Source organism: Taudactylus pleione, unplaced genomic scaffold (genome assembly GCF_031769625.1).
Source record: "Taudactylus pleione unplaced genomic scaffold, aTauple2 ptg000169l, whole genome shotgun sequence".
In the NCBI taxonomy this organism is placed as follows: Eukaryota; Metazoa; Chordata; class Amphibia; order Anura; family Myobatrachidae; genus Taudactylus; species Taudactylus pleione.
Window position 1 is genome coordinate 1711333 of NW_028284571.1, and position 12550 is coordinate 1723882.

The 12550-nt window shown below is 45.1% G+C and overlaps 1 protein-coding gene across 1 annotated transcript in view; it reads left to right on the forward strand.

Annotated features, from left to right (window-relative positions):
- The first annotated feature begins 11070 nt into the window (after positions 1 to 11070).
- The window catches only part of OCIAD1 (OCIA domain containing 1), a 35587-nt gene continuing 34107 nt past the window's right edge, over positions 11071 to 12550 (forward strand). The window contains exon 1 of the mRNA XM_088475253.1: positions 11071 to 11269. Within this exon, the coding sequence (XP_088331379.1) occupies positions 11213 to 11269 (57 nt within the window). The 5' untranslated portion in view covers positions 11071 to 11212. The remainder of the gene's footprint in view (positions 11270 to 12550) is intronic.

A 12550-nucleotide genomic window follows, 5' to 3' on the forward strand; every position in this document is an offset into this window, starting at 1 on the left:
TCCTGCCAGTACAGGTATGGACTGTCTGACATGCCTACTTGGATGCTGTCACCGATGTAATCCTCCACCATTCTGTCAATGGTGACAGTATCATATGCAGTGACAGTAGACATGTCAGAAATTGTTGCCAGGTCCTTCAGTCCGGACCAGATGTCCAAACTTGGTCCTGCCTGCCCTGCATCACCGCCAGCGGGTTGCTTAGGATACCTACGTTTTTTCCTGGCAGCCCCAGTTGCGGGAGAAAATGAAGAAGGAGCCGTTGACGTGTCACGTTCCGCTTCAGCTGACAGTGTGTTCACCAGCAGGTCTTTGCACCTCTGCAGGCTTGTGTCGGCCGGAAAGAGAGACACCACATAGGCTTTAAACCTAGGATCAAGCACGGTGGCCAAAATGTAGTGGTCTGATTTCAACAGATTGACCACCCTGGAATCCTGGCAAAGCGAATGAAGGGCTTCATCCACAAGTCCCACATGCCGAGCGGAATCGCTCCGTCTTAGCTCCTCCTTCACTTTCTCCAGCTGCTTCTGCAAAAGCCTGATGAGGGGAATGACCTGACTCAAGCTGGCTGTGTCTGAACTGACTTCACGTGTGGCAAGTTCGAAGGGCTGGAGAACCTTGCACAACACGGAAATCATTCTCCACTGCGCTTGAGTCAGGTGCATACCCCCTCCTTTGCCTATGTCATAGGTGGATGTATAGGCTTGTATGGCCTTTTGCTGCTCCTCCATCCTCTGAAGCATATAGAGGGTTGAGTTCCACCGCGTCACAACCTCTTGCTTCAGGTGATGGCGGGGCAGGTTCAAGAGTGTTTGCTGGCGCTCCAGTCTTCGGCACGCAGTCGCTGAATGGCGAAAGTGGCCAGAAATTTTTCGGGCCACCCAAAGCGTCTCCTGCACGCCCCTGTCGCTTTTCAGAAAATTCTGCACCACCAAGTTTATTGTGTGAGCAAAACATGGGACGTGCTGGAATTTGCCCAGATGTAATGCCCGCACAATATTGGTGGCGTTGTCAGATATCACAAATCCCCAGGAGAGTCTAAGTGGGGTAAGCCACTGGGCGATGATTTCCCTCAGTTTCTCTAAGAGGTTGTCGGCGGTGTGCCTCTTACTGAAACCGGTGATACACAGCGTAGCCTGCCTTGTAACGAGCTGGCGTTTCTGAGATGCTGCTACTGGTGACGCTGCTGCTGTTGCTGCGTAAGGTGATACATCTACCCAGTGGGCTGTCACAGTCATATAGTCCTTAGTCTGCCCTGTTCCACTTGTCCACATGTCCGTGGTTAAGTGGACATTGTGTACAACGGCATTTTTCAGGACACTGAGGACACTTTTTCTGACGTTTCTGTACAGTCTCGGTATCGCCTGCCTAGTGAAGTGGAATCTAGACGGGATTTGGAACCGGGGACACACTACCTCCATCAATTGTCTAAATCCCACTGCACTAATGGCGGATACCGGACGCACGTCTAACACCAACATAGCAGTCAAGGCCTCAGTTATACGTTTTGCTTCAGGATGACTGCTGTCGTACTTCATCCTCCTCGCTAAGGACTGTTGGAGGGTCAATTGTTTAGTAAAAGTAGTGGTGTTCCTACTTCCTCTCTGGGATGATGAACGACTCCCAGCAGCAGCAACAGCAGCAGCGGCAGCAGTAGGCGTAGCAATGCAGGATCCTCCAGAGGAATCCCGGATAGGAGAGTCAGTCATGCCAGTGACATGGCCTGCAGGACTACTTCCGATCCTGACTAAGGAGGAAATTGACGAGGAGGGAGTTGACGGTGTGGTTTGCAGGCGCTTGGATACAACAGGACAACGGGATTTAGGTGTCCCTGGACTGCTTACGGTCTTAGCCAAAGTTTCTGAACTTGACAGTAACTTTTTATGAACGCGCTGCAGGTGCCGTATAAGGGAGGATGTTCCTAGGTGGTTGACGTCCCTACCCCTACTTATTTCACCTTTACATATGGTACATATGGCAAGACAGTTGTTGTCCGGATTTGGATAGAAATATTGCCAGACCAAAGAGGTGGAATGTTTGGTCTTCTGCCCAGGCATGACCGTGATGGGCTTTTTCATCCCACGGACAACAACTGTCTCCCCCGGAGCCTGATTTAAACAAACCACATCACCATCAGAATCCTCCTCGCCAACTTCCTCCTCAGCGCCAGCTACACCAGTATCCTCATCCTGTTGTACTTCAACAGTGACATCTTCAATTTGCATATCAGCAAGTGGACTGTGGGTGCTCCTTTCAGCACTTGCAGGGGGCGTGCAAATGGTGGAAAGAGCCACCTCTTCCCGTCCAGTGCTGGGAAGGTCAGGCATCGCAACCACCACCACACTTGGACTCTCCTTGGGGATTTGTGATATCTTCTTAGAAAGCACAGTTCTTCGCTGTGCTTTTGCCAGCTTAACTCTTTTGATTTTTTTAGTGGGAGGAGGGCTTCCATCGTCATGTGAAGCTGAACCACTAGTCATGAACATACTAGGGATCGACCTTAGCCGTTCCTTGCCACTCCGTGTCGTAAATGGCATATTGGCAAGTTTACGTTTCTCTTCAGCTGATTTAAATGTCTTTTTCAAGGTCATTTTCCTGAACTTTGCCATTTGGGATTGTATGTGCCCTCTACTATGACATTGGGCATCGGCCTTGGCAGACGACGTTGATGGCATGTTATCGTCTATGTCATGACTAGTGGCAGCAGCTTCAGCACTAGGAGGAAGTGGTTCTTGATCTTTCTCTATTTTATTTTTATCGGAGAAAGTTTGGTCCTCCATTTATGTTATATCGATTTGATATATACGTGCGGCTAAACACAGAAAATAATTTTTTTTTTGGTTTGGACTGGAGTGTACTTTGGGGGTTACAGCACCCTTTAACGGTCAAGCCAGCCGGCCCTTTACTTATGACACAGGCGCACTCTTGGCACTACTTTGTTGATGCACGTGCGGCTACTGCGCACACAATTCACAAACACAGAAAATAATTTTTTTTTTGGTTTGGACTGGAGTGTACTTTCGGGGGTTACAGCACCCTTAACGGTCAAGCCAGCCGGCCCTTTACTTATGACACAGGCGCACGCTTGGCACTACTTTGTTGATGCACGTGCGGCTACTGCGCACACAATTCACAAACACAGAAAATAATTTTTTTTTTGGTTTGGACTGGAGTGTACTTTGGGGGTTACAGCACCCTTTAACGGTCAAGCCAGCCGGCCCTTTACTTATGACACAGGCGCACGCTTGGCACTACTTTGTTGATGCACGTGCGGCTACTGCGCACACAATTCACAAACACAGAAAATAATTTTTTTTTTGGTTTGGACTGGAGTGTACTTTCGGGGGTTACAGCACCCTTAACGGTCAAGCCAGCCAGCCCTTTACTTATGACACAGGCGCACGCTTGGCACTACTTTGTTGATGCACGTGCGGCTACTGCGCACACAATTCACAAACACAGAAAATAATTTTTTTTTTGGTTTGGACTGGAGTGTACTTTCGGGGGTTACAGCACCCTTAACGGTCAAGCCAGCCGGCCCTTTACTTATGACACAGGCGCACGCTTGGCACTACTTTGTTGATGCACGTGCGGCTACTGCGCACACAATTCACAAACACAGAAAATAATTTTTTTTTTGGTTTGGACTGGAGTGTACTTTCGGGGGTTACAGCACCCTTAACGGTCAAGCCAGCCGGCCCTTTACTTATGACACAGGCGCACGCTTGGCACTACTTTGTTGATGCACGTGCGGCTACTGCGCACACAATTCACAAACACAGAAAATAATTTTTTTTTTGGTTTGGACTGGAGTGTACTTTCGGGGGTTACAGCACCCTTAACGGTCAAGCCAGCCGGCCCTTTACTTATGACACAGGCGCACGCTTGGCACTACTTTGTTGATGCACGTGCGGCTACTGCGCACACAATTCACAAACACAGAAAATAAATTTTTTTTTGGTTTGGACTGGAGTGTACTTTCGGGGGTTACAGCACCCTTAACGGTCAAGCCAGCCGGCCCTTTACTTATGACACAGGCGCACGCTTGGCACTACTTTGTTGATGCACGTGCGGCTACTGCGCACACAATTCACAAACACAGAAAATAATTTTTTTTTTGGTTTGGACTGGAGTGTACTTTCGGGGGTTACAGCACCCTTAACGGTCAAGCCAGCCGGCCCTTTACTTATGACACAGGCGCACGCTTGGCACTACTTTGTTGATGCACGTGCGGCTACTGCGCACACAATTCACAAACACAGAAAATAATTTTTTTTTTGGTTTGGACTGGAGTGTACTTTCGGGGGTTACAGCACCCTTAACGGTCAAGCCAGCCGGCCCTTTACTTATGACACAGGCGCACGCTTGGCACTACTTTGTTGATGCACGTGCGGCTACTGCGCACACAATTCACAAACACAGAAAATAATTTTTTTTTTGGTTTGGACTGGAGTGTACTTTCGGGGGTTACAGCACCCTTAACGGTCAAGCCAGCTGGCCCTTTACTTATGACACAGGCGCACGCTTGGCACTACTTTGTTGATGCACGTGCGGCTACTGCGCACACAATTCACAAACACAGAAAATAATTTTTTTTTTGGTTTGGACTGGAGTGTACTTTCGGGGGTTACAGCACCCTTAACGGTCAAGCCAGCCGGCCCTTTACTTATGACACAGGCGCACGCTTGGCACTACTTTGTTGATGCACGTGCGGCTACTGCGCACACAATTCACAAACACAGAAAATAAATTTTTTTTTGGTTTGGACTGGAGTGTACTTTCGGGGGTTACAGCACCCTTAACGGTCAAGCCAGCCGGCCCTTTACTTATGACACAGGCGCACGCTTGGCACTACTTTGTTGATGCACGTGCGGCTACTGCGCACACAATTCACAAACACAGAAAATAATTTTTTTTTTGGTTTGGACTGGAGTGTACTTTCGGGGGTTACAGCACCCTTAACGGTCAAGCCAGCCGGCCCTTTACTTATGACACAGGCGCACACTTGGCACTACTTTGTTGATGCACGTGCGGCTACTGCGCACACAATTCACAAACACAGAAAATAATTTTTTTTTTGGTTTGGACTGGAGTGTACTTTCGGGGGTTACAGCACCCTTAACGGTCAAGCCAGCCGGCCCTTTACTTATGACACAGGCGCACGCTTGGCACTACTTTGTTGATGCACGTGCGGCTACTGCGCACACAATTCACAAACACAGAAAATAATTTTTTTTTTGGTTTGGACTGGAGTGTACTTTCGGGGGTTACAGCACCCTTAACGGTCAAGCCAGCCGGCCCTTTACTTATGACACAGGCGCACGCTTGGCACTACTTTGTTGATGCACGTGCGGCTACTGCGCACACAATTCACAAACACAGAAAATAATTTTTTTTTTGGTTTGGACTGGAGTGTACTTTCGGGGGTTACAGCACCCTTAACGGTCAAGCCAGCCGGCCCTTTACTTATGACACAGGCGCACGCTTGGCACTACTTTGTTGATGCACGTGCGGCTACTGCGCACACAATTCACAAACACAGAAAATATATTATTTTTTTAGCACTTGGGGGGAGCACCCCTGATGGACAGAGCACCCCCTGGACAACACTGCAGCACTCCTTTAGGACTGGGACACTGCACAGGACTTTGGAGTGGACACAGCCCCTATGGAGAACTGACTGCACAACACAGTCCAGCCAGCCCCTATGGACTTTGAAGTAGTGGACACAGCCCCTATTAACAACAGCAGCACAGCACAACACAGCCAGCCCCTATGGACTTTGAAGTAGTGGACAACAGCAGCACTACACTACACTACACTACACAGCCCTAACTCCCACCCTCCCTCTTCACTGTCCACAGCCGAGTGAGAAAATGGCGCCGACGTGGGTACCTTATATAGGATCCAAAACCCGCGAGACTCGGAAGGCGGGATGATGACGTTTTGCCTCGATTTCAGATCCGAGTCAGGCGGGAAAAGTCGAGCCTGATTCGGATCGGACTCGGATCGGGGGGGCTCGGATTTCAGAAATCCGAACCCGCTCACCCCTAATATATATATATATATATATATATAAAAAAAATCCAGTGGTCCTGCACTCACGTCCAATGAAGCCAACAGCGGGGTGCAACCTCCCAAGACTTAGCAATAATGTCCCAATATATCCAAGGAAGTCCTATATGTATAAGAACAGAGGGCACTCACCAATAGCCAGTAATGTCTTTTATTCAATATCTCACATGGGTGTATAGCCTTAATCGACGTTTCGATCCCGGAGGACCTTTGTCAAGATAATCATCACCTGCATTTAATCGCCAGTAGTATCACCAACACACATGTATCACCCATGACATCATCTCATGGTTATGATGTCATGGGTGATACACGTGTGTTGGTGGACTTCCTTGGATATATATATATATATATATATATATATATATATATATATATATATACAGATCCAATGGTTCGGCAGTCCAGTGAAATGACGATGCAGCCCCCGTGCCCTCCGCAAACTTGTATACGAACAGCAAAAAAAGGACAGCGGCACTGAGGGTCTTGAATATGTGAAATATATTGTCACCAACGTTTCAGGGCTAAAATGCCCTTTTGTCATTGTAAAACAAACAAAATTAATTACATTCTTACCTTACATAACCTCACCACTTAATGTGACTATCAGCCTCGTGGGACCCGCGAGTCTGCACACTGCAGGGTGCGTCCCTCCATGATGATGTAGGGGCGCTCCGTGTACTCTCGTTTCCATAGCAACAGGACACACTCCAGAAGACCCCTTCCGTCTAGCGGCTGTGACACAAAATAAACATACAGTGAAATACACCATTACCAGTTAAAATAGATAGACAAGTACGTATGTAATTAGCTGGAGAAATACAGTATGACATACACTCTGACATAACCATAGATGAGAACAGAGGCAAATGTCAGATCAAATAACTAGGTACACATACAACATATCAATAGATCGGTGACAGTACTGGACAGTACTGAAAAAACTATAGTGAGAAATCTAAAACCTGACAGGATGATTAATGACGGGATCTGTATCACTTAACATACTGGGTACATGTTATATAAGATGGACATAATTCATGTATACGAATGAAAATGATAAATAAGAACAATACGGCATAACTGTATTGCAAATAATGTAGAGCATTTAAAGATGATAGGAGTCTGGTGTGCTAGACCATAATGCAGTTCAATTATAGCATGTTCCAACAGATTTTATCCTTTGGGATTGATAGTATCCATAGTCATAATCCATCTTGCTTCAAGTCTCAAAAGTTGGCCTGGTCTATCTCCTCTCCTTAGTGATTCCGGTATATGATCAATTATATTGTGTTGAAAATTTGATAAACTATGTCCCCTCTCAACATAGTGTCTGGCAACAGGCTGGTCTGTAGGTTTATCTGATAATGCTGCGCGTATCGCAGAGCGGTGTAGCGCCATGCGTTCACGCATAGTTCTCATTGCTTTGCCCACGTACAACATGCCGCAGGGACAGATGATGATATATACTATAAATGGCATAGTACAGGTAACAATGTGTCTGATCTTGTATAGTTTGCCACTCTGTGGATTCTTAAAGTCTGATCCTGTTAACATATTGCGGCAAGTGGTACATATTTGAATCCAGAAATGTCAGTATGCATAATATAATCCTTAATATTCCGACTTCTGGTAAAGCATGTTATGGGTCTCTGTCCATGGAGACCAGGTAATTCCTTGTCGGACGTGATGATCGGCCAAAGAGCTTTGATAGCATGTTGTAATACAGGACTCGAGGTTGTGTATTGATGTTTCCAGGTTATAACGTTCTCCTTTTTCTTAGTAGTGGTTTTCAACAGTGTTTCACATGCTAATTGTAACACCTCCTGTTTCTGTTATTTCAAAAGGTTCAAACTGTATCCACTATTGCTAAATTTGGTGATAACCTGGTCAACAGCTTGTTCAACTTCCTCTTTTTCACTTGTAATGTGTGCTGCCCTAATCATTTGTGATTTAGGTAAGCCTTTCTTTAATGATTGAGGGTGATGACTTGCTGCCAGCAGTAAGTTGTTTTTATCCTTTAGTGACACAGAAATGAGAGTACTCAATAAGGGTCTATCCTTCGTACCCACAAACGCCCATAGTGAATTTCAGTGGCAATTTGATCTCCACAAATTCTCACGGAAACTGTGTCTACGTGAACACTTCCAATATAAACAAAACCCTTCCACTAGCAATAAATTCACACAATTCTTACAAAAGAGATCGACATCTAAATTTAATCCACAATCAAATAATTAATCGATAATAACTCATTCTGAGATTATCAAGTGAAACTGGAGTTATGGACTGAATAAGTCTTTAATGAAATCATCTGAACCATCACACAAAAGATTTTATATGTGAATTTACAAAGTTTGCATTATTATACATTAGCGCCTTCAGGTATCTCTTATCATATATATATATATATATATATATATATATATATATATATATATATATATATATACAGTCAGGTCCATAAATATTGGGACATTGACAGAATTTTCATATTTTGTCCTCTATTCACCACCACAATGGTTTTGAAATGAAACAAACAAGATGTGCTTTAACTGCAGACTTTCAGATTTAATTTGAGGGTAATTACATCCTAATCAGGTGAACGGTGTAGGAATTACAATGGTTTCTATATGTGCCTCCCACTTTTTAAGGGGCCAAAAGTAATGGGACAAACTAAACAATCCTAAATCTAACTTTCACTTTTTAATACTTTGTTGCAAATCCTTTGCAGGCAATTACACCCTGAAGTCTGGAACGTATAGACATCACCAGACGCTGGGTTTCATCCCTGGTGATGCTCTGCCAGGCCTCTACTGCAAATGTCTTCAGTTCCTGCTTGTTCTTGGGGCATTTTCCCTTCAGTTTTGTCTTCCTCAAGTGAAATGCACGCTCAATCGTATTCAGGTCAGGGGATTGACTTGGCCATTGCATAACATTCCACTTTTTAGCCTTAAAAAACTCTTTGGTTGCTTTTGCAGTATGCTTCAGGTCATTGTCCATCTGCACTGTGAAGCGCTGTCCAATGAGTTCTGAAGCATTTGACTGAATATAAGCATATAATATTGCCCGAAACACTTCAGAATTCATTCTGCTGCTTTTGTCAGCAGTCACATCATCAATAAATACAAGGGAACCAGTTCCATTGGCAGCCATACATGCCCACACCATGACACTACCACCACCATGCTTCACTGATGAGGTTGTATGTTCTGGATCATGAGCAGTTCCTTTCCTTCTCTTCTCTTCCCATCACTCTGGTACAAGTTGATCTTTGTCTCATCTGTCAATAGGATGTTGTTCCAGAACTGTAATGGCTTTTTTAGATGTTGTTTGGCAAACTCTAATCTGGTCTTCCTGTTTTTGCGGCTGACCAATGGTTTGCATCTTGTGGTGAACCCTCTATATTCACTCTTGTGAAGTCTTCTCTTGATTGTTGACTTTGACACATATACATCTACCTCCTGGAGAGTGTTCTTGATTTGGCCAACTGTTGTGAAGGGGTTTTTCTTCACCAGGGAAATAATTCTTTTGTCATCTACCACAGTTGTTTTCCGTGGTCTTCCGGGTCTTTTGGTGTTGCTGAGCTCTCCGGTGCGTTCTTTCTTTTTAAGAATGTTCCAAACAGTTGATTTGGCCACATCTAATGTTTTTGCTATCTCTCTGATGGGTTTGTTTTGATTTTTCAGCCTAATGATGGCTTGCTTCACTGATAGTGACAGCTCTTTGGATCTCATATTGAGAGTTGACAGCAACTGATTCCAAATGCAAATGTCACACCTAGAATCAACTCCAGATCTTTCACCTGTTTAATTGATAATGAAATAATGAGGGAATAGCCCACACCTGTTCATGAAATAGCTTTTGAGTTGATAGTCCCATTACTTTTGGCCCCTTAAAATGTGGGATGCGCATATTGAAACTGTTGTAATTCCTACACCGTTCACCCGATTTGGATGTAATTACCCTCAAATTAAATCTGAAAGTCTGCAGGTAAAGCACTTCTTGTTTGTTTCATTTCAAAACCATTGTGGTGGTGAATAGAAGCAAAAATCTGAAAATTCTGTCAATTTCCCAATATTTATGGACCTGACTGTATATATAGTGTCCAGAAAGACTGGGGAGTGCACTTTTTTCTGGACACTATATTAATCCTTAGACAACAGGGCATTGATGTGGCACCCCAGTTTACTGAATATAATGGAGAGAGTGTGGACACTAGTAACTGTTTATATATATATATATATATATGCCTTCAACTTGCGCTCATAATATAAAATATATATTAAAGATGAATAACAATACTTAATAAATTCACAAGTGATTTATAGTCTTTGGATGATGAATAATCTCAGTCTGTTCTTTTTATAATTCAATCTATTAATAGAAGAAGATCCGGTGGTGACCCAGAGATCTTGTTGTCTTCTTTGAGACTGTATGATCCACATTGTAGACTTTCTCTTGAATGGATTTTTCACGTGGGTAACCTTTTTACTAAAAATAAACTCTCACACCTTCAAATTCTTTGATTCACAAATTGTGGGGACCTAAAACAAGCGTGCTCAAACTGTACAGTATATATACTAAATTCCCAATTTAATTGAAAAAAAAAACATCTGTTTGTGATCGATCCTATCCGAGTTGAAAAACGGGACAAATCGGGACCAAATCGAATCCTAGTAAAATTACCCCTTAATGTAAGGACCCTTATAATACACTGCACAGTGCTGTGTGCAGCTGCTTATATCAGGCAGCAGGAGGAGCTCTGCACTATAATATACGGCACACAACACACAGTGCTGCTGTTGCTTAAACCGGGCAGCAGGGGAAGCTCTGCACTGTAATATACTGCACATACAGTGCTGCTGTTGCTTATACGAGGCAGCAGGGGAGCTCTGTAGTATAATATACTGCATGTACAGTGTTTGCTGTTGCACATACCGGGCAGCAGATGGAGCGCTGCACTATAATATACTGCACACATAGTGCTGCTATTGCTTATGCCGGACAGCAGGTGGCGATCTGCTGGGTGACTGCTTCCGAGAACAGGGACAAGGATATCCGGACTGCATGTTGTGTATGAGCCAGAGAGAGGTCATTGCTCACATGTCAGGCTGATGTTAATTGTAACAGCAATCAAATGGACCCGCCGCACGGACACCTGGGCAGGCGGCGAATGGAGCAGCGGAATATGCAGGTCAGCGCTCTGTGCCCTCTGGCCATTATGGGTTGCTGCCAGGAGACTGGGCATCACTTATACGGAGTTACATGTATGCCCATCCCCTGTATGATATGTACTGCATATTCTGCTGCTAGGGGACCAATAACCACTTTTACAGTGTTATAGATATGCCCATCCCCTGGGGTATGTGTGTTACTGCACTGTCTGCTAGGTAACTGGGCACCACTTATACAGAGTTGCCTATATGTCTATTCCCTGTATGTGTGTTAAGGTGCGTACACATTGGGCGATAAAGTGGACGACTGAACGATAACGATATCGTTAGCGTTCAGTCGTCCACTTTATCGTCCATTTTTAAGCCCAAAAAGATGAACGATGACGACGACGCGCGTTCCCGCGGGTCGTTCGTCATCATCGTTCATCGGGCTGACATGCAGGCCAACCTGACGATCTCGTCAGGTTGCTGCATGTCAGGGAATGGGGGAGAGAGCCCGGCGCTGAACGATATCGTTAATGATATCGATCAGCGGCTGTGCTCAATGTCATGAACGACATTGAGCACAGCCTGCCGGGGACACACTACACGATATCGCTTAGGGAGCATATCATGTAGTGTGTATGCACCTTAAGTCTGCTGACAGGGCACTGGGTACCACTTATGCAGTGTTAGTGTTCATTCTAGCACCCTGCACCTGTCACCACCCGTGCAGTTCCTCTTTCCTGCCATGGGGTATTGCTCTCTACTCTGGTGCTTCTAGCACACTCTGGTGTGTATCTGAACTGTTTGTTGCAACAGTTTAGTGTGTTAGAAGCGCCAGAGCAGAAAGCGACACCCCAGGCCGGTAAGAGGAACTGCACAGGATGTGACAGGTGTAGGGTTATAGAATTAACGCTACAGTGTTACAAATGTGCTCATTAAAAAGATGGAATTACCCTTTGTGGTGGGATGGACTTCCTTTGTTATTCCCTTGGGTGTTTTACAGTTTGTTTAGGATACGCATACTGTAATTAAAATGCCATTACTGATCACGATTCTCATGCTGCTTGGCTGCTGTATGGTCACCAACTGTGAGTGTCAATTGTACACCATTGTGATTCGCTCATTTATAGAATAGTCGCTGCCAAAACCTGGAACTCCTGGCCTCAGGGCGGTGTGTGTAACTGCTGCAACACTTTTACTGAGCACTTAATCTAAGGGCCTGCTTCAGACCCGCTTGCAAGCGGGTCGTTGGTGGGCCCGGAGTGAGTGAGATCACTCGCTCCGGGGCTCGCTACAAGACTGGGCGGCTGTCGATG